The sequence below is a fragment of the Oncorhynchus nerka genome, linkage group LG18, assembly GCF_034236695.1.
Source record: "Oncorhynchus nerka isolate Pitt River linkage group LG18, Oner_Uvic_2.0, whole genome shotgun sequence".
NCBI classification, from domain to species: domain Eukaryota; kingdom Metazoa; phylum Chordata; class Actinopteri; order Salmoniformes; family Salmonidae; genus Oncorhynchus; species Oncorhynchus nerka.
This window is the reverse complement of record NC_088413.1, coordinates 2317758-2341605: the sequence shown is the minus strand read 5'-3', so window position 1 is coordinate 2341605 and position 23848 is coordinate 2317758. Positions and strand designations below refer to the sequence as shown.

At 50.5% G+C, this 23848-nt stretch overlaps 1 protein-coding gene across 1 annotated transcript in view; it reads right to left on the bottom strand.

Moving 5' to 3' along the window:
* The window catches only part of LOC135561692 (ubiquitin-like modifier-activating enzyme 6), a 55593-nt gene that overhangs the window by 22113 nt on the left and 9632 nt on the right, over positions 1 to 23848 (bottom strand). The window contains 2 exon segments of the mRNA XM_065003419.1: positions 16770 to 16893; positions 16981 to 17103. Of these exon segments, the coding sequence (XP_064859491.1) occupies positions 16770 to 16893; positions 16981 to 17103 (247 nt within the window).

The following is a 23848-nucleotide window of genomic DNA, read 5'->3' as shown; positions in this document are numbered from 1 at the left end:
GAGAGAGGACAGATTATTATCAGAGGACTGTAGGGAGAAAGGACTGAGGAGAGAGGAAACATTATTATCAGAGGACTGTAGGGAGAGAGGACTGAGGAGAGAGGACACATTATTATCAGAGGACTGTAGGGAGAGAGGACTGAGGAGAGAGGAAACATTATTATCAGAGGACTGTAGGGAGAAAGGACTGAGGAGAGAGGAAACATTATTAACAGAGGACTGTAGGGAGAGAGGACTGGGGAGAGAGGAAACATTATTATCAGAGGACTGTAGGGAGAGAGGACTGGGGAGAGAGGAAACATTATTATCAGAGGACTGTAGGGAGAGAGGACTGAGGAGAGAGGAAACATTATTATCAACAGTCATACAACCTTCTCCTGCCTGTGACCTGTCATTGACCTGTCGTATCAGTACCTGTGACCTGTCATAAGCCTGTCGTATCAGTACCTGTGACCTGTCATAGGCCTGTCGTATCAGTACCTGTGACCTGTCGTATCAGTACCTGTGACCTGTCATAGGCCTGTCGTATCAGTACCTGTGACCTGTCATAGGCCTGTCGTATCAGTACCTGTGACCTGTCATAGACCTGTCGTATCAGTACCTGTGGCCTGTCGTATCAGTACCTGTGACCTGTCATAGGCCTGTCGTATCAGTACCTGTGGCCTGTCATAGGCCTGTCGTATCAGTACCTGTGACCTGTCATAGGCCTGTCGTATCAGTACCTGTGGCCTGTCATAGGCCTGTCGTATCAGTACCTGTGACCTGTCGTATCAGTACCTGTGACCTGTCATAGGCCTGTCGTATCAGTACCTGTGACCTGTCATAGACCTGTCGTATCAGTACCTGTGGCCTGTCGTATCAGTACCTGTGACCTGTCATAAGCCTGTCGTATCAGCACCTGTGACCTGTCATAGGCCTGTCGTATCAGTACCTGTGACCTGTCATAGGCCTGTCGTATCAGTACCTGTGACCTGTCATAGGCCTGTCGTATCAGTACCTGTGACCTGTCATAGGCCTGTCGTATCAGTACCTGTGACCTGTCATAGGCCTGTCGTATCAGTACCTGTGGCCTGTCATAGACCTGTCGTATCAGTACCTGTGGCCTGTCGTATCAGTACCTGTGGCCTGTCGTAGGCCTGTCGTATCAGTAGCTGTGACCTGTCGTATCAGTACCTGTGACCTGTCATAGACCTGTCGTATCAGTACCTGTGGCCTGTCGTATCAGTACCTGTGACCTGTCATAGGCCTGTCGTATCAGTACCTGTGACCTGTCGTATCAGTACCTGTGACCTGTCGTATCAGTACCTGTGACCTGTCATAGGCCTGTCATATCAGTACCTGTGACCTGTCATATCAGTACCTGTGACCTGTCATAAGCCTGCCGTATCAGTACCTGTGACCTGTCATAGACCTGTCGTATCAGTACCTGTGACCTGTCATAGACCTGTCGTATCAGTACCTGTGACCTGTCATAGACCTGTCGTATCAGTACCTGTGACCTGTCATAAGCCTGTCGTATCAGTAGCTGTGACCTGTCGTATCAGTACCTGTGACCTGTCATAAGCCTGTCGTATCAGTAGCTGTGACCTGTCGTATCAGTACCTGTGACCTGTCGTATCAGTACCTGTGACCTGTCGTATCAGTACCTGTGACCTGTCATAGGCCTGTCGTATCAGTACCTGTGACCTGTCGTATCAGTACCTGTGACATGTCATAGGCCTGTCGTATCAGTACCTGTGACCTGTCATAGGCCTGTCGTATCAGTACCTGTGACCTGTCATAAGCCTGTCGTATCAGTACCTGTGACCTGTCATAGGCCTGTCGTATCAGTACCTGTGACCTGTCATAGACCTGTCGTATCAGTACCTGTGACCTGTCATAAGCCTGTCGTATCAGTACCTGTGACCTGTCATAGGCCTGTCATATCAGTACCTGTGACCTGTCATATCAGTACCTGTGACCTGTCATAAGCCTGCCGTATCAGTACCTGTGACCTGTCGTATCAGTACCTGTGACCTGTCGTATCAGTACCTGTGACCTGTCATAGGCCTGTCATATCAGTACCTGTGACCTGTCATAGACCTGTCGTATCAGTACCTGTGACCTGTCATAGGCCTGTCGTATCAGTACCTGTGACCTGTCATAAGCCTGTCGTATCAGTAGCTGTGACCTGTCGTATCAGTACCTGTGACCTGTCATAAGCCTGTCGTATCAGTAGCTGTGACCTGTCGTATCAGTACCTGTGACCTGTCGTATCAGTACCTGTGACCTGTCGTATCAGTACCTGTGACCTGTCGTATCAGTACCTGTGATCTGTCGTATCAGCACCTGTGACCTGTCGTATCAGTACCTGTGACCTGTCGTATCAGTACCTGTGACCTGTCGTATCAGTAGCTGTGATCTGTCGTATCAGTACCTGTGACCTGTCGTATCAGTAGCTGTGACCTGTCATAAGCCTGTCGTATCAGTACCTGTGACCTGTCGTATCAGTACCTGTGACCTGTCATAAGCCTGTCGTATCAGTAGCTGTGACCTGTCATAAGCCTGTCGTATCAGCACCTGTGACCTGTCATAGGCCTGTCGTATCAGTACCTGTGACCTGTCGTATCAGTACCTGTGACCTGTCATAGGCCTGTCGTATCAGTACCTGTGACCTGTCGTATCAGTAGCTGTGACCTGTCATAGGACTGTCGTATCAGTACCTGTGACCTGTCGTATCAGGACCTGTGACCTGTCGTATCAGGACCTGTGACCTGTCGTATCAGTACCTGTGACCTGTCGTGTCAGTACCTGTGACCTGTCATAGGCCTGACGTATCAGTACCTGTGACCTGTCGTATCAGTACCTGTGACCTGTCGTATCAGTACCTGTGACCTGTCATAGACCTGTCGTATCAGTACCTGTGACCTGTCGTATCAGTACCTGTGACCTGTCATAGACCTGTCGTATCAGTACCTGTGACCTGTCGTATCAGTACCTGTGACCTGTCATAGGCCTGTCGTATCAGTACCTGTGACCTGTCGTATCAGTACCTGTGACATGTCATAGGCCTGTCGTATCAGTACCTGTGACCTGTCATAGGCCTGTCATATCAGTACCTGTGACCTGTCATAAGCCTGTCGTATCAGTACCTGTGACCTGTCATAGGCCTGTCGTATCAGTACCTGTGACCTGTCATAGACCTGTCGTATCAGTACCTGTGACCTGTCATAAGCCTGTCGTATCAGTACCTGTGACCTGTCATAGGCCTGTCGTATCAGTACCTGTGACCTGTCATAAGCCTGTCGTATCAGTACCTGTGACCTGTCATAGGCCTGTCGTATCAGTACCTGTGACCTGTCATAAGCCTGTCGTATCAGTACCTGTGACCTGAGGCCTGTCGTATCAGGACCTGTGACCTGTCGTATCAGTACCTATGACCTGTCATAAGCCTGTCGTATCAGCACCTGTGACCTGTCATATGCCTGTCGTATCAGTACCTGTGACCTGTCGTATCAGTACCTGTGACCTGTCATAAGCCTGTCGTATCAGTACCTGTGACCTGTCGTATCAGGACCTGTGACATGTCATAGGACTGTCATAAGCCTGTCGTAAAAGGACCTGTGACCTGTCATAGGACTGTCGTATCAGTAGCTGTGACCTGTCGTATCAGTAGCTGTGACCTGTCGTATCAGGACCTGTGACCTGTCATAGGCCTGTCGTATCAGTACCTGTGACCTGTCGTATCAGTACCTATGACCTGTCATAGGCCTGTCGTATCAGTACCTGTGACCTGTCGTATCAGTACCTGTGACATGTCATAGGACTGTCGTATCAGTACCTGTGACCTGTCGTATCAGTACCTGTGACGTCATAGGACTGTCGTATCAGTACCTGTGACCTGTCGTATCAGTACCTGTGACATGTCATAGGCCTGTCGTATCAGTACCTGTGACCTGTCATATCAGTACCTGTGACCTCTCACAAGCCTGTCGTATCAGTAGCTGTGACCTGTCATAAGCCTGTCGTATCAGTACCTGTGACCTGTCATAGGCCTGTCGTATCAGCACCTGTGACCTGTCATAGGCCTGTCGTATCAGTACCTGTGACCTGTCGTATCAGTACCTGTGACCTGTCGTAAGCCTGTCGTATCAGTACCTGTGACCTGTCGTATCAGGACCTGTGACATGTCATAGGACTGTCATAAGCCTGTCGTATCAGGACCTGTGACCTGTCATAGGACTGTCGTATCAGTAGCTGTGACCTGTCGTATCAGTACCTATGACCTGTCATATGCCTGTCGTATCAGTACCTGTGACCTGTCGTATCAGTACCTGTGACATGTCATAGGACTGTCGTATCAGTACCTGTGACCTGTCGTATCAGTACCTGTGACGTCATAGGACTGTCGTATCAGTACCTGTGACCTGTCGTATCAGTTCTGGATAAGAGCCTGTCGTATCAGCACCTGTGACCTGTCGTATCAGTACCTGTGACCTGTCGTATCAGTAGCTGTGACCTGTCATAGGCCTGTCGTATCAGTACTTGTGACCTGTCATATCAGTACCTGTGACCTGTCATAGGCCTGTCGTATCAGTACCTGTGACCTGTCATAAGCCTGTCGTATCAGGACCTGTGACCTGTCATAGGACTGTCGTATCAGCACCTGTGACCTGTCGTATCAGTAGCTGTGACCTGTCATAAGCCTGTCGTATCAGGACCTGTGACCTGTCGTATCAGTACCTGTGACCTGTCATAGGACTGTCGTATCAGGACCTGTGACCTGTCGTATCAGTACCTGTGACCTGTCATAGGCCTGTCGTATCAGTAGCTGTGATCTGTCGTATCAGTAGCTGTGACCTGTCGTATCAGTACCTGTGACCTGTCGTATCAGTACCTGTGACCTGTCGTATCAGTACCTGTGACCTGTCGTATCAGGACCTGTGACCTGTCGTATCAGTATCTGTGACCTGTCGTATCAGTACCTGTGACCTGTCGTATCAGTACCTGTGACCTGTCGTATCAGTAGCTGTGACCTGTCATAGGCCTGTCGTATCAGGACCTGTGACCTGTCGTATCAGTACCTATGACCTGTCATAAGCCTGTCGTATCAGCACCTGTGACCTGTCATAGGCCTGTCGTATCAGTACCTGTTACCTGTCGTATCAGTAGCTGTGACCTGTCATAAGCATGTCGTATCAGTAGCTGTGACCTGTCATAAGCCTGTCGTATCAGTAGCTGTGACCTGTCGTATCAGTACCTGTGACCTGTCGTATCAGTACCTGTGACCTGTCATAGGCCTGTCGTATCAGTACCTGTGACCTGTCGTATCAGCACCTGTGACCTGTCATATCAGTACCTGTGACCTGTCGTATCAGTACCTGTGACCTGTCATAGGCCTGTCGTATCAGTACCTGTGACCTGTCGTATCAGTAGCTGTGACCTGTCGTATCAGTAGCTGTGACCTGTCGTATCAGTACCTGTGACCTGTCATAGGCCTGTCGTATCAGTACCTGTGACCTGTCGTATCAGTACCTGTGACCTGTCATAGGCCTGTCGTATCAGTACCTGTGACCTGTCATAGGCCTGTCGTATCAGTACCTGTGACCTGTCATAGACCTGTCGTATCAGTACCTGTGGCCTGTCGTATCAGTACCTGTGACCTGTCATAGGCCTGTCGTATCAGTACCTGTGGCCTGTCATAGGCCTGTCGTATCAGTACCTGTGACCTGTCATAGGCCTGTCGTATCAGTACCTGTGGCCTGTCATAGGCCTGTCGTATCAGTACCTGTGACCTGTCGTATCAGTACCTGTGACCTGTCATAGGCCTGTCGTATCAGTACCTGTGACCTGTCATAGACCTGTCGTATCAGTACCTGTGGCCTGTCGTATCAGTACCTGTGACCTGTCATAAGCCTGTCGTATCAGCACCTGTGACCTGTCATAGGCCTGTCGTATCAGTACCTGTGACCTGTCATAGGCCTGTCGTATCAGTACCTGTGACCTGTCATAGGCCTGTCGTATCAGTACCTGTGACCTGTCATAGGCCTGTCGTATCAGTACCTGTGACCTGTCATAGGCCTGTCGTATCAGTACCTGTGGCCTGTCATAGACCTGTCGTATCAGTACCTGTGGCCTGTCGTATCAGTACCTGTGGCCTGTCGTAGGCCTGTCGTATCAGTAGCTGTGACCTGTCGTATCAGTACCTGTGACCTGTCATAGACCTGTCGTATCAGTACCTGTGGCCTGTCGTATCAGTACCTGTGACCTGTCATAGGCCTGTCGTATCAGTACCTGTGACCTGTCGTATCAGTACCTGTGACCTGTCGTATCAGTACCTGTGACCTGTCATAGGCCTGTCATATCAGTACCTGTGACCTGTCATATCAGTACCTGTGACCTGTCATAAGCCTGCCGTATCAGTACCTGTGACCTGTCGTATCAGTACCTGTGACCTGTCATAGACCTGTCGTATCAGTACCTGTGACCTGTCATAGACCTGTCGTATCAGTACCTGTGACCTGTCATAAGCCTGTCGTATCAGTAGCTGTGACCTGTCGTATCAGTACCTGTGACCTGTCATAAGCCTGTCGTATCAGTAGCTGTGACCTGTCGTATCAGTACCTGTGACCTGTCGTATCAGTACCTGTGACCTGTCATAGGCCTGTCGTATCAGTACCTGTGACCTGTCGTATCAGTACCTGTGACATGTCATAGGCCTGTCGTATCAGTACCTGTGACCTGTCATAGGCCTGTCGTATCAGTACCTGTGACCTGTCATAAGCCTGTCGTATCAGTACCTGTGACCTGTCATAGGCCTGTCGTATCAGTACCTGTGACCTGTCATAGACCTGTCGTATCAGTACCTGTGACCTGTCATAAGCCTGTCGTATCAGTACCTGTGACCTGTCATAGGCCTGTCATATCAGTACCTGTGACCTGTCATATCAGTACCTGTGACCTGTCATAAGCCTGCCGTATCAGTACCTGTGACCTGTCGTATCAGTACCTGTGACCTGTCGTATCAGTACCTGTGACCTGTCATAGGCCTGTCATATCAGTACCTGTGACCTGTCATAGACCTGTCGTATCAGTACCTGTGACCTGTCATAGGCCTGTCGTATCAGTACCTGTGACCTGTCATAAGCCTGTCGTATCAGTAGCTGTGACCTGTCGTATCAGTACCTGTGACCTGTCATAAGCCTGTCGTATCAGTAGCTGTGACCTGTCGTATCAGTACCTGTGACCTGTCGTATCAGTACCTGTGACCTGTCGTATCAGTACCTGTGACCTGTCGTATCAGTACCTGTGATCTGTCGTATCAGCACCTGTGACCTGTCGTATCAGTACCTGTGACCTGTCGTATCAGTACCTGTGACCTGTCGTATCAGTAGCTGTGATCTGTCGTATCAGTACCTGTGACCTGTCGTATCAGTAGCTGTGACCTGTCATAAGCCTGTCGTATCAGTACCTGTGACCTGTCGTATCAGTACCTGTGACCTGTCATAAGCCTGTCGTATCAGTAGCTGTGACCTGTCATAAGCCTGTCGTATCAGCACCTGTGACCTGTCATAGGCCTGTCGTATCAGTACCTGTGACCTGTCGTATCAGTACCTGTGACCTGTCATAGGCCTGTCGTATCAGTACCTGTGACCTGTCGTATCAGTAGCTGTGACCTGTCATAGGACTGTCGTATCAGTACCTGTGACCTGTCGTATCAGGACCTGTGACCTGTCGTATCAGTACCTGTGACCTGTCGTGTCAGTACCTGTGACCTGTCGTATCAGTACCTGTGACCTGTCATAGGCCTGACGTATCAGTACCTGTGACCTGTCGTATCAGTACCTGTGACCTGTCGTATCAGTACCTGTGACCTGTCATAGACCTGTCGTATCAGTACCTGTGACCTGTCGTATCAGTACCTGTGACCTGTCATAGACCTGTCGTATCAGTACCTGTGACCTGTCGTATCAGTACCTGTGACCTGTCATAGGCCTGTCGTATCAGTACCTGTGACCTGTCGTATCAGTACCTGTGACATGTCATAGGCCTGTCGTATCAGTACCTGTGACCTGTCATAGGCCTGTCATATCAGTACCTGTGACCTGTCATAAGCCTGTCGTATCAGTACCTGTGACCTGTCATAGGCCTGTCGTATCAGTACCTGTGACCTGTCATAGACCTGTCGTATCAGTACCTGTGACCTGTCATAAGCCTGTCGTATCAGTACCTGTGACCTGTCATAGGCCTGTCGTATCAGTACCTGTGACCTGTCATAAGCCTGTCGTATCAGTACCTGTGACCTGTCATAGGCCTGTCGTATCAGTACCTGTGACCTGTCATAAGCCTGTCGTATCAGTACCTGTGACCTGTCATAGGCCTGTCGTATCAGGACCTGTGACCTGTCGTATCAGTACCTATGACCTGTCATAAGCCTGTCGTATCAGCACCTGTGACCTGTCATAGGCCTGTCGTATCAGTACCTGTGACCTGTCGTATCAGTACCTGTGACCTGTCATAAGCCTGTCGTATCAGTACCTGTGACCTGTCGTATCAGGACCTGTGACATGTCATAGGACTGTCATAAGCCTGTCGTAAAAGGACCTGTGACCTGTCATAGGACTGTCGTATCAGTAGCTGTGACCTGTCGTATCAGTAGCTGTGACCTGTCGTATCAGGACCTGTGACCTGTCATAGGCCTGTCGTATCAGTACCTGTGACCTGTCGTATCAGTACCTATGACCTGTCATAGGCCTGTCGTATCAGTACCTGTGACCTGTCGTATCAGTACCTGTGACATGTCATAGGACTGTCGTATCAGTACCTGTGACCTGTCGTATCAGTACCTGTGACGTCATAGGACTGTCGTATCAGTACCTGTGACCTGTCGTATCAGTACCTGTGACATGTCATAGGCCTGTCGTATCAGTACCTGTGACCTGTCATATCAGTACCTGTGACCTCTCACAAGCCTGTCGTATCAGTAGCTGTGACCTGTCATAAGCCTGTCGTATCAGTACCTGTGACCTGTCATAGGCCTGTCGTATCAGCACCTGTGACCTGTCATAGGCCTGTCGTATCAGTACCTGTGACCTGTCGTATCAGTACCTGTGACCTGTCGTAAGCCTGTCGTATCAGTACCTGTGACCTGTCGTATCAGGACCTGTGACATGTCATAGGACTGTCATAAGCCTGTCGTATCAGGACCTGTGACCTGTCATAGGACTGTCGTATCAGTAGCTGTGACCTGTCGTATCAGTAGCTGTGACCTGTCGTATCAGGACCTGTGACCTGTCATAGGCCTGTCGTATCAGTACCTGTGACCTGTCGTATCAGTACCTATGACCTGTCATATGCCTGTCGTATCAGTACCTGTGACCTGTCGTATCAGTACCTGTGACATGTCATAGGACTGTCGTATCAGTACCTGTGACCTGTCGTATCAGTACCTGTGACGTCATAGGACTGTCGTATCAGTACCTGTGACCTGTCGTATCAGTACCTGTGACATGTCATAGGCCTGTCGTATCAGTACCTGTGACCTGTCATATCAGTACCTGTGACCTGTCATAAGCCTGTCGTATCAGTACCTGTGACCTGTCATAGGCCTGTCGTATCAGTAGCTGTGACCTGTCATAAGCCTGTCGTATCAGTACCTGTGACCTGTCATAGGACTGTCGTATCAGTACCTGTGACCTGTCGTATCAGGACCTGTGACATGTCATAGGACTGTCATAAGCCTGTCGTATCAGGACCTGTGACCTGTCGTCAGTAGCTGTGACCTGTATCAGTAGCTGTGACCTGTCAGTACCTGACCTGACCTGTCGTATCAGTAGCTGTGACCTGTCGACCTGTGATCAGTGACCTATGACCTGTCATAGGCCTGTCGTATCAGTACCCTGTGACATGTCTGTGACCTGTCGTATCAGTACCTGTGACCTGTCATAGGCCTGTCGTATCAGTACCTGTGACCTGTCGTATCAGTACCTGTGACCTGTCATAGGCCTGTCGTATCAGTACCTGTGACCTGTCGTATCAGTACCTGTGACCTGTCATATCAGTACCTGTGACCTGTCATAGGCCTGTCGTATCAGTACCTGTGACCTGTCGTATCAGTACCTGTGACCTGTCATAAGCCTGTCGTATCAGTAGCTGTGACCTGTCATAAGCCTGTCGTATCAGTACCTGTGACCTGTCATAGGCCTGTCGTATCAGTAGCTGTGACCTGTCATAAGCCTGTCGTATCAGTACCTGTGACCTGTCATAGGACTGTCGTATCAGTACCTGTGACCTGTGACCTGTCGTATCAGTACCTGTGACCTGTGACCTGTCGTATCAGTAGCTGTGACCTGTCGTATCAGTAGCTGTGACCTGTCATAGGCCTGTCGTATCAGTACCTGTGACCTGTCATATCAGTACCTGTGACCTGTCATAGGCCTGTCGTATCAGTACCTGTGACCTGTCATATCAGTACCTGTGACCTGTCATAGGCCTGTCGTATCAGCACCTGTGACCTGTCGTATCAGTACCTGTGACCTGTCGTATCAGTAGCTGTGACCTGTCATAGGCCTGTCGTATCAGTACTTGTGACCTGTCATATCAGTACCTGTGACCTGTCATAGGCCTGTCGTATCAGTACCTGTGACCTGTCATAAGCCTGTCGTATCAGGACCTGTGACCTGTCATAGGACTGTCGTATCAGCACCTGTGACCTGTCGTATCAGTAGCTGTGACCTGTCATAAGCCTGTCGTATCAGGACCTGTGACCTGTCGTATCAGTACCTGTGACCTGTCATAGGACTGTCGTATCAGGACCTGTGACCTGTCGTATCAGTACCTGTGACCTGTCATAGGCCTGTCGTATCAGTAGCTGTGATCTGTCGTATCAGTAGCTGTGACCTGTCGTATCAGTACCTGTGACCTGTCGTATCAGTACCTGTGACCTGTCGTATCAGGACCTGTGACCTGTCGTATCAGTATCTGTGACCTGTCGTATCAGTACCTGTGACCTGTCGTATCAGTACCTGTGACCTGTCGTATCAGTAGCTGTGACCTGTCATAGGCCTGTCGTATCAGGACCTGTGACCTGTCGTATCAGTACCTATGACCTGTCATAAGCCTGTCGTATCAGCACCTGTGACCTGTCATAGGCCTGTCGTATCAGTACCTGTTACCTGTCGTATCAGTAGCTGTGACCTGTCATAAGCATGTCGTATCAGTAGCTGTGACCTGTCATAAGCCTGTCGTATCAGTAGCTGTGACCTGTCGTATCAGTACCTGTGACCTGTCGTATCAGTACCTGTGACCTGTCATAGGCCTGTCATATCAGTACCTGTGACCTGTCGTATCAGTAGCTGTGACCTGTCATAGGCCTGTCGTATCAGTACCTGTGACCTGTCGTATCAGCACCTGTGACCTGTCATATCAGTACCTGTGACCTGTCGTATCAGTACCTGTGACCTGTCATAGGCCTGTCGTATCAGTACCTGTGACCTGTCGTATCAGTAGCTGTGACCTGTCGTATCAGTAGCTGTGACCTGTCGTATCAGTACCTGTGACCTGTCATAGGCCTGTCGTATCAGTACCTGTGACCTGTCGTATCAGTAGCTGTGACCTGTCATAGGACTGTCGTATCAGTACCTGTGACCTGTCGTATCAGTAGCTGTGACCTGTCGTATCAGGACCTGTGACCTGTCATAGGCCTGTCGTATCAGTAGCTGTGACCTGTCGTATCAGTACCTGTGACCTGTCATAGGCCTGTCGTATCAGTAGCTGTGACCTGTCGTATCAGTACCTGTGACCTGTCATAGGCCTGTCGTATCAGTAGCTGTGACCTGTCGTATCAGTACCTGTGACCTGTCGTATCAGTACCTGTGACCTGTCATAGGCCTGTCGTATCAGTAGCTGTGATCTGTCGTATCAGTAGCTGTGACCTGTCGTATCAGTACCTGTGACCTGTCGTATCAGTACCTGTGACCTGTCGTATCAGGACCTGTGACCTGTCGTATCAGTACCTGTGACCTGTCGTATCAGTACCTGTGACCTGTCGTATCAGTAGCTGTGACCTGTCATAGGCCTGTCGTATCAGGACCTGTGACCTGTGACCTGTGACCTGTCATCAGGACCTGTGACCTGTCGTATCAGTACCTGTGACCTGTCATACCTGGCCTGTCGTATCAGTACCTGTGACCTGTCGTATCAGTAGCTGTGACCTGTCACCTGTGAGCCTGTCGTATCAGTAGCTGTGACCCTGTCGTATCAGTAGCTGTGACCTGTCATAAGCCTGTCGTATCAGTACCTGTGACGTATCAGTACCTGTGACCTGTCATAGGCCTGTCATATCAGTACCTGTGACCTGTCGTATCAGTAGCTGTGACCTGTCATAGGCCTGTCGTATCAGTACCTGTGACCTGTCGTATCAGTACCTGTGACCTGTCATATCAGTACCTGTGACCTGTCGTATCAGTACCTGTGACCTGTCATAGGCCTGTCGTATCAGTACCTGTGACCTGTCGTATCAGTAGCTGTGACCTGTCATAGTAGCTGTGACCTGTCAGTACCTGTGACCTGTCGTATCAGTACCTGTGACCTGTCGTATCAGTACCTGTGACCTGTCGTATCAGGACCTGTGACCTGTCGTATCAGTATCTGTGACCTGTGACCTGTGACCTGTTGTATCAGTACCTGTGACCTGTCGTATCAGTAGCTGTGACCTGTCATAGGCCTGTCGTATCAGGACCTGTGACCTGTCGTATCAGTACCTATGACCTGTCATAAGCCTGTCGTATCAGCACCTGTGACCTGTCATAGGCCTGTCGTATCAGTACCTGTGACCTGTCGTATCAGTAGCTGTGACCTGTCATAAGCATGTCGTATCAGTAGCTGTGACCTGTCATAAGCCTGTCGTATCAGTAGCTGTGACCTGTCGTATCAGTACCTGTGACCTGTCATAGGCCTGTCGTATCAGTACCTGTGACCTGTCATCAGGCCTGTCGTATCAGTAGCTGTGACCTGTCGTATCAGTACCTGTGACCTGTCATAGGCCTGTCGTATCAGTACCTGTGACCCTGTAGCTGTGACCTGTCATAGGCCTGTCGTATCAGTACCTGTGACCTGTCGTATCAGTACCTGTGACCTGTCGTATCAGTACCTGTGACCTGTCATAGGCCTGTCGTATCAGTACCTGTGACCTGTCGTATCAGTACCTGTGACCTGTCATAGGCCTGTCGTATCAGTACCTGTGACCTGTCGTATCAGTACCTGTGACCTGTCATAGGCCTGTCGTATCAGTACCTGTGACCTGTCGTATCAGTACCTGTGACCTGTCGTATCAGTACCTGTGACCTGTCATAGGCCTGTCGTATCAGTACCTGTGACCTGTCGTATCAGTACCTGTGACCTGTCGTATCAGTACCTGTGACCTGTCGTATCAGTACCTGTGACCTGTCGTATCAGTACCTGTGACCTGTCGTATCAGCACCTGTGACCTGTCGTATCAGGCCTGTGACCTGTCGTATCAGTACCTGTGACCTGTGACCTGTCGTATCAGTAGCTGACCTGTCATAGTGCCTGTCGTATCAGGACCTGTGACCTGTCGTATCAGTACCTATGACCTGTCATAAGCCTGTCGTATCAGCACCTGTGACCTGTCATAGGCCTGTCGTATCAGTACCTGTGACCTGTCGTATCAGTAGCTGTGACCTGTCATAAGGCCTGTCGTATCAGTACCTGTGACCTGTCATAGTAGCCTGTGACCTGTCATAAGCCTGTCGTATCAGTACCTGTGACCTGAGGCCTGTCATATCAGTACCTGTGACCTGTCGTATCAGTAGCTGTGACCTGTCATAGGCCTGTCGTATCAGTACCTGTGACCTGTCAGTACCTGTGACCTGTCATATCAGTACCTGTGACCTGTCGTATCAGTAGCTGTGACCTGTCATAGGCCTGTCGTATCAGTACCTGTGACCTGTCGTATCAGTAGCTGTGACCTGTCGTATCAGTACCTGTGACCTGTCGTATCAGTACCTGTCGTATCAGTACCTGTGACCTGTCATAGTACCTGTGCCTGTCGTATCAGTACCTGTGACCTGTCATAAGCCTGTCTGTATCAGTACCTGTGACCTGTCAGTAGCTGTGATCAGTACCTGTGACCCGTATCAGTAGCTGTGACCTGTCATAGGCCTGTCGTATCAGTACCTGTGACCTGTCGTATCAGTACCTGTGACCTGTCATAAGCCTGTCGTATCAGTACCTGTGACCTGTCATAGGCCTGTGATCAGTACCTGTGACCTGTCGTATCAGTACCTGTGTGACCTGTCGTATCAGTAGCTGTGACCTGTCATAGGCCTGTCGTATCAGTAGCTGTGACCTGTGCCTGTCGTATCAGTAGCTGTGACCTGTGTATCAGTACCTGTGACCTGTCGTATCAGTACCTGTGACCTGTCATAGGCCTGTCATATCAGTACCTGTGACCTGTCGTATCAGTAGCTGTGACCTGTCATAGGCCTGTCGTATCAGTACCTGTGACCTGTCGTATCAGTACCTGTGACCTGTCATATCAGTACCTGTGACCTGTCGTATCAGTACCTGTGACCTGTCATAAGCCTGTCGTATCAGTAGCTGTGACCTGTCGTATCAGTACCTGTGACCTGTCATAGGCCTGTCGTATCAGTACCTGTGACCTGTCGTATCAGTACCTGTGACCTGTCATAGGCCTGTCGTATCAGTACCTGTGACCTGTCGTATCAGGACCTGTGACCTGTCATAGGCCTGTGACCAGTCAGCTGTGACCTGTCGTATCAGTACCTGTGACCTGTCATAGGCCTGTCGTATCAGTAGCTGTGACCTGTCATCAGTAGCTGTGACCTGTCATAGGCCTGTCGTATCAGTACCTGTGACCTGTCATAAGGCTGTCGTATCAGTAGCTGTGACCTGTCGTATCCCAGTACCTGTGCCTGTCGTATCAGTACCTGTGACCTGTCGTATCAGTACCTGTGACCTGTCATAGGCCTGTCGTATCAGTACCTGTGACCTGTCGTATCAGTACCTGTGACCTGTCATAAGCCTGTCGTATCAGTACCTGTGACCTGTCATAGGCCTGTCGTATCAGTAGCTGTGACCTGTCATAGGCCTGTCGTATCAGTAGCTGTGACCTGTCATAGGCCTGTCGTATCAGTACCTGTGACCTGTCGTATCAGTACCTGTGACCTGTCATAGGCCTGTCGTATCAGTACCTGTGACCTGTCATAAGCCTGTCGTATCAGTACCTGTGACCTGTCATAAGCCTGTCGTATCAGTACCTGTGACCTGTCATAAGCCTGTCGTATCAGTACCTGTGACCTGTCATAAGCCTGTCGTATCAGGACCTGTGACCTGTCGTATCAGTACCTATGACCTGTCATAAGCCTGTCGTATCAGCACCTGTGACCTGTCATAGGCCTGTCGTATCAGTACCTGTGACCTGTCGTATCAGTAGCTGTGACCTGTCATAAGCATGTCGTATCAGTAGCTGTGACCTGTCATAAGCCTGTCGTATCAGTAGCTGTGACCTGTCGTATCAGTACCTGTGACCTGTCGTATCAGTACCTGTGACCTGTCATAGGCCTGTCATATCAGTACCTGTGACCTGTCGTATCAGTAGCTGTGACCTGTCATAGGCCTGTCGTATCAGTACCTGTGACCTGTCGTATCAGTACCTGTGACCTGTCATATCAGTACCTGTGACCTGTCGTATCAGTACCTGTGACCTGTCATAGGCCTGTCGTATCAGTACCTGTGACCTGTCGTATCAGTAGCTGTGACCTGTCGTATCAGTAGCTGTGACCTGTCGTATCAGTACCTGTGACCTGTCATAGGCCTGTCGTATCAGTACCTGTGACCTGTCGTATCAGTAGCTGTGACCTGTCATAGGACTGTCGTATCAGTACCTGTGACCTGTCGTATCAGGACCTGTGACCTGTCATAGGCCTGTCGTATCAGTAGCTGTGACCTGTCTTATCAGTACCTGTGACCTGTCATAGGCCTGTCGTATCAGTAGCTGTGACCTGTCGTATCAGTAGCTGTGACCTGTCATAGGCCTGTCGTATCAGTACCTGTGACCTGTCATAGGCCTGTCGTATCAGTAGCTGTGACCTGTCGTATCAGTACCTGTGACCTGTCGTATCAGTACCTGTGACCTGTCATAGGCCTGTCGTATCAGTACCTGTGACCTGTCATAGGTCTGTCGTATCAGTACCTGTGACCTGTCATAGGCCTGTCGTATCAGTACCTGTGACCTGTCGTATCAGTACCTGTGACCTGTCATAGGCCTGTCGTATCAGTACCTGTGACCTGTCATAGGCCTGTCGTATCAGTAGCTGTGACCTGTCATAGGCCTGTCGTATCAGTAGCTGTGACCTGTCATAGGCCTGTCGTATCAGTACCTGTGACCTGTCGTATCAGTACCTGTGACCTGTCATAGGCCTGTCGTATCAGTACCTGTGACCTGTCATAAGCCTGTCGTATCAGTACCTGTGACCTGTCATAAGCCTGTCGTATCAGTACCTGTGACCTGTCATAAGCCTGTCGTATCAGTACCTGTGACCTGTCATAAGCCTGTCGTATCAGTACCTGTGACCTGTCATAAGCCTAAGCCTGTCGTATCAGTACCTGTGACCTGTCATAGGCCTGTCATATCAGTACCTGTGACCTGTTGTATCAGTACCTGTGACCTGTCATAGGCCTGTCGTATCAGTACCTGTGACCTGTCATAAGCCTGTCGTATCAGTACCTGTGACCTGTCGTATCAGTACCTGTGACCTGTCGCGCGGTGCCGTTGAGTGTGTCCATGCCGTTGACCTCTCTGAAGAGAACACTCTGTCCAGTCTGGAGGCCGTGGGTCCTGCTGTCCATACAGGTTACCACCCCTGGGTTACCCTACAGATCAGAGGTTAGAGGTCAGAGAGGAGGGTGTGTGTGTGTGTGTGTGTGTGTGTGTGTGTGTGCGTGTGTGTGTGTGTGTACCTGTGTGATGTTCTGGATAAACATCTCCTTGGCTTCCTCTCCAGTGGGGTCCGACACCTCAAACTGGTCCCCGAAGTCACAGAACACTCTCACACAGATCCCATACGCGTCACATCCAATGAACTGCAAGGGAACAGAGACGACATGCTTTTAGTTCCTGGGGGTAACGGGGGGCGGGGGGGCGAGGACGCAGACCAAATCATCTCTCTCTGTCTCCTCACTGCAAGGGAACAGAGAGCGGGGGCGGGGGGGCGAGGCCGCAGACCGAATCATCTCTCCTGTCTCCTCACGTGTGCACTTCAACTTCCATGGATCTGATTGGACACGACCGGTAAACGGAAACTCCCTCTAGCCCATCCCTCCACCAATCCGATCACTTCAGGAGGAAGGACATTATTGGGACGGAGCCTCTTAGGGCACTGCCCAAATTGCACTCTATTCCCTATATAGTGCACCAGACCAGGGCTCTATTCCCTATATAGTGCACCAGACCAGGGCTCTATTCCCTATATAGTGCACCAGACCAGGGCCCTATTCCCTATATAGTGCACCAGACCAGGGCCCTATTCCCTATATAGTGCACCAGACCAGGGCCCTATTCCCTATATAGTGCACCAGACCAGGGCTCTATTCCCTATATAGTGCACCAGACCAGGGCTATATTCCCTATATAGTGCACCATTGACCAGGGCCCTATTCCCTATATAGTGCACCATTGACCAGGGCCCTATTCCCTATATAGTGCACCAGACCAGGGCCCTATTCCCTATATAGTGCACCAGACCAGGGCTCTATTCCCTATATAGTGCACCAGACCAGGGCTCTATTCCCTATATAGTGCACCAGACCAGGGCTCTATTCCCTATATAGTGCACCAGACCAGGGCTCTATTCCCTATATAGTGCACCAGACCAGGGCCCTATTCCCTATATAGTGTACCAGACCAGGGCTCTATTCCCTATATAGTGCACCAGACCAGGGCTCTATTCCCTATATAGTGCACCAGACCAGGGCTCTATTCCCTATATAGTGCACCAGACCAGGGCTCCATTCCCTAGATAGTGGGCCCTATTCCCTATATAGTGCACCAGACCAGGGCTCTATTCCATATAGTGCACCAGACCAGGGCCCTATTCCCTATATAGTGCACCAGACCAGGGCTCTATTCCCTATATAGTGCACCAGACCAGGGCTCTATTCCCTATATAGTGCACCAGACCAGGGCTCTATTCCCTATATAGTGCACCAGACCAGGGCTCTATTCCCTATATAGTGCACCAGACCAGGGCTCTATTCCCTATATAGTGCACCAGACCAGGGCCCTATATAGTGTACCAGACCAGGGCTCTATTCCCTATATAGTGCACCAGACCAGGGCTCTATTCCCTATATAGTGCACCAGACCAGGGCTCTATTCCCTATATAGTGCACCATTGACCAGGGCCCTATTCCCTATATAGTGCACCATTGACCAGGGCCCTATTCCCTATATAGTGCACCAGACCAGGGCCCTATTCCCTATATAGTGCACCAGACCAGGGCCCTATTCCCTATATAGTGCACCAGACCAGGGCTCTATTCCCTATATAGTGCACCAGACCAGGGCTCTATTCCCTATATAGTGCACCAGACCAGGGCTCTATTCCCTATATAGTGCACCAGACCAGGGCTCTATTCCCTATATAGTGCACCAGACCAGGGCCCTATTCCCTATATAGTGTACCAGACCAGGGCTCTATTCCCTATATAGTGCACCAGACCAGGGCTCTATTCCCTATATAGTGCACCAGACCAGGGCTCTATTCCCTATATAGTGCACCAGACCAGGGCTCCATTCCCTATATAGTGCACCAGACCAGGGCCCTATTCCCTATATAGTGCACCAGACCAGGGCTCTATTCCCTATATAGTGCACCAGACCAGGGCCCTATTCCCTATATAGTGCACCAGACCAGGGCTCTATTCCCTATATAGTGCACCAGACCAGGGCTCTATTCCCTATATAGTGCACCAGACCAGGGCTCTATTCCCTATATAGTGCACCAGACCAGGGCTCTATTCCCTATATAGTGCACCAGACCAGGGCTCTATTCCCTATATAGTGCACCAGACCAGGGCCCTATTCCCTATATAGTGTACCAGACCAGGGCTCTATTCCCTATATAGTGCACCAGACCAGGGCTCTATTCCCTATATAGTGCACCAGACCAGGGCCCTATTCCCTATATAGTGCACCAGACCAGGGCCCTATTCCCTATATAGTGCACCAGACCAGGGCTCTATTCCCTATATAGTGCACCAGACCAGGGCCCTATTCCCTATATAGTGCACCAGACCAGGGCTCTATTCCCTATATAGTGCACCAGACCAGGGCTCTATTCCCTATATAGTGCACCAGACCAGGGCTCTATTCCCTATATAGTGCACCAGACCAGGGCCCTATTCCCTATATAGTGCACCAGACCAGGGCTCTATTCCCTATATAGTGCACCAGACCAGGGCTCTATTCCCTATATAGTGCACCAGACCAGGGCTCTATTCCCTATATAGTGCACCAGACCAGGGCTCTATTCCCTATATAGTGCACCAGACCAGGGCTCTATTCCCTATATAGGGCACCAGACCAGGGCTCTATTCCCTATATAGGGCACCAGACCAGGGCCCTATTCCCTATATAGGGCACCATTGACCAGGGCCCTATTCCCTATATAGGGCACCAGACCAGGGCTCTATTCCCTATATAGTGCACCAGACCAGGGCTCTATTCCCTATAGTGCACCAGACCAGGGCTCTATTCCCTATATAGTGCACCAGACCAGGGCTCTATTCCCTATATAGTGCACCAGACCAGGGCTCTATTCCCTATATAGTGCACCAGACCAGGGCTCTATTCCCTATATAGTGCACCAGACCAGGGCCCTATTCCCTATATAGTGCACCAGACCAGGGCCCTATTCCCTATATAGGGCACCAGACCAGGGCTCTATTCCCTATATAGTGCACCAGACCAGGGCTCTATTCCCTATATAGTGCACCAGACCAGGGCTCTATTCCCTATATAGTGCACCAGACCAGGGCTCTATTCCCTATATAGTGCACCAGACCAGGGCTATATTCCCTATATAGTGCACCAGACCAGGGCCCTATTCCCTATATAGTGCACCAGACCAGGGCTCTATTCCCTATATAGTGCACCAGACCAGGGCTCTATTCCCTATATAGTGCACCAGACCAGGGCTCTATTCCCTATATAGTGCACCAGACCAGGGCTCTATTCCCTATATAGGGCACCAGACCAGGGCTCTATTCCCTATATAGGGCACCAGACCAGGGCCCTATTCCCTATATAGGGCACCATTGACCAGGGCCCTATTCCCTATATAGGGCACCAGACCAGGGCTCTATTCCCTATATAGTGCACCAGACCAGGGCTCTATTCCCTATATATTGCACCAGACCAGGGCTCTATTCCCTATATAGTGCACCAGACCAGGGCTCTATTCCCTATATAGTGCACCAGACCAGGGCTCTATTCCCTATATAGTGCACCAGACCAGGGCTCTATTCCCTATATAGTGCACCAGACCAGGGCTCTATTCCCTATATAGTGCACCAGACCAGGGCCCTATTCCCTATATAGTGCACCAGACCAGGGCCCTATTCCCTATATAGGGCACCAGACCAGGGCTCTATTCCCTATATAGTGCACCAGACCAGGGCTCTATTCCCTATATAGTGCACCAGACCAGGGCTCTATTCCCTATATAGTGCACCAGAACAGGGCTCTATTCCCTATATAGGGCACCAGACCAGGGCTCTATTCCCTATATAGGGCACCAGACCAGGGCCCTATTCCCTATATAGGGCACCATTGACCAGGGCCCTATTCCCTATATAGGGCACCATTGACCAGGGCCCTATTCCCTATATAGGGCACCAGACCAGGGCTCTATTCCCTATATAGGGCACCAGACCAGGGCCCTATTCCCTATATAGGGCACCAGACCAGGGCCCTATTCCCTATATAGTGCACCAGACCAGGGCTCTATTCCCTATATAGTGCACCAGACCAGGGCTCTATTCCCTATATAGTGCACCAGACCAGGGCTCTATTCCCTATATAGTGCACCAGACCAGGGCTCTATTCCCTATATAGGGCACCAGACCAGGGCTCTATTCCCTATATAGGGCACCAGACCAGGGCCCTATTCCCTATATAGGGCACCAGACCAGGGCCCTATTCCCTATATAGGGCACCATTGACCAGGGCCCTATTCCCTATATAGGGCACCAGACCAGGGCCCTATTCCCTATATAGGGCACCAGACCAGGGCCCTATTCCCTATATAGGGCACCATTGACCAGGGCCCTATTCCCTACATAGGGCACCATTGACCAGGGCCCTATTCCCTATATAGTGCACCATTTGTCAGAGTCTCAACCAGATAGGAGGGTCTCTATAGGTCTGACCCTGATAGGAGGGTCTCTATAGGTCTCACCCTGATAGGAGGGTCTCTATATGTAGAGGTCTCACCCTGATAGGAGGGTCTCTAGAGGTCTGACCCTGATAGGAGGGTCTCTATATGTAGAAGTCTCACCCTGATAGGAGGCTCTCTATATGTAGAGGTCTCACCCTGATAGGAGGGTCTCTAGAGGTCTCACCCTGATAGGAGGGTCTCTAGAGGTCTCACCCTGATTGGAGGGTCTCTAGAGGTCTCACCCTGATAGGAGGGTCTCTATATGTAGAGGTCTCACCCTGATAGGAGGGTCTCTAGAGGTCTCACACTGATAGGAGGGTCTCTAGAGGTCTGACCCTGATAGGAGGGTCTGTAGAAGTCTCACCCTGATAGGAGGGTCTCTATAGGTCTGACCCTGATAGGAGGGTCTCTATATGTAGAGGTCTCACCCTGATAGGAGGGTCTCTATATGTAGAGGTCTGACCCTGATAGGAGAGTCTCTATATGTAGAGGTCTGACCCTGATAGGAGGGTCTCTATATGTAGAGGTCTCACCCTGATAGGAGAGTCTCTATATGTAGAGGTCACCCTGATAGGAGGGTCTCTATATGTAGAGGTCTCACCCTGATAGGAGGGTCTCTAGAGGTCTCACACTGATAGGAGGGTCTCTAGAGGTCTGACCCTGATAGGAGGGTCTGTAGAAGTCTCACCCTGATAGGAGGGTCTCTAGAGGTCTGACCCTGATAGGAGGGTCTCTATAGGTCTGACCCTGATAGGAGGGTCTCTATATGTAGAGGTCCCACCCTGATAGGAGGGTCTCTATATGTAGAGGTCCCACCCTGATAGGGGGGTCTCTAGAGGTCTCACCCTGATAGGAGGGTCTCTAGAGGTCTGACCCTGATAGGAGGGTCTCTAGAGGTCTCACCCTGATAGGAGGGTCTCTATATTTAGAGGTCTCACCCTGATTGGAGGGTCTCTATATGTAGAAGTCTCACCCTGATAGGAGGGTCACTATATGTAGAGGTCTCAAACTGATATGAGGGTCTCTATATGTAGAGGTCTCACCCTGATAGGAGGGTCTATATATGTAGAGGTCTGACCCTGATAGGAGAGTCTCTAGAGGTCTCACCCTGATAGGAGGGTCTCTATATGTAGAGGTCCCACCCTGATATGAGGGTCTCTAGAGGTCTTATCCTGATAGGAGGGTCTCTATATGTAGAGGTCTGACCCTGATAGGAGGGTCTCTATATGTAGAGGTCTCACCCTGATAGGAGGGTCTCTATATGTAGAGGTCCCACCCTGATAGGAGGGTCTCTAGAGGTCTGACCCTGATAAGAGGGTCTCTAGAGGTCTGACCCTGATAGGGGGGTCTCTATAGGTCTCACCCTGATAGGAGGGTCTCTATATGTAGAGGTCTGACTCTGATAGGAGGGTCTCTATATGTAGAGGTCTCACCCTGATAGGAGGGTCTCTAGAGGTCTCACCCTGATAGGAGGGTCTCTAGAGGTCTGACCCTGATAGGAGGGTCTCTAGATGTCTGACCCTGATAGGAGGGTCTCTATAGGTCTCACCCTGATAGGAGGGTCTCTATATGTAGAGGTCTGACCCTGATAGGAGGGTCTCTATATGTAGAGGTCTCACCCTGATAGGAGGGTCTCTAGAGGTCTGACCCTGATAGGAGGGTCTCTAGAGGTCTCACCCTGATAGGAGGGTCTCTATATGTAGAGGTCTCACCCTGATAGGAGGGTCTCTATATGTAGAGGTCTCACCCTGATAGGAGGGTCTCTAGAGGTCTGACCCTGATAGGAGGGTCTCTAGAGGTCTCACCCTGATAGGAGGGTCTCTAGAGGTCTTACCCTAATAGGAGGCTCTCTATATGTAGAGGTCTCACCCTGATATGAGGGTCTCTATATGTAGAGGTCCCACCCTGATAGGAGGGTCTCTAGAGGTCTCACCCTGATAGGAGGGTCTCTATATGTAGAGGTCTGACCCTGATAGGAGGGTCTCTATATGTAGAGGTCTCACCCTGATAGGAGGGTCTCTATATGTAGAGGTCCCACCCTGATAGGAGGGTCTCTAGAGGTCTGACCCTGATAAGAGGGTCTCTAGAGGTCTGACCCTGATAGGGGGTCTCTATAGGTCTCACCCTGATAGGAGGGTCTCTATATGTAGAGGTCTGACCCTGATAGGAGGGTCTCTATATGTAGAGGTCTCACCCTGATAGGAGGGTCTCTAGAGGTCTCACCCTGATAGGAGGGTCTCTAGAGGTCTGACCCTGATAGGAGGGTCTCTAGATGTCTGACCCTGATAGGAGGGTCTCTATAGGTCTCACCCTGATAGGAGGGTCTCTATATGTAGAGGTCTGACCCTGATAGGAGGGTCTCTATATGTAGAGGTCTCACCCTGATAGGA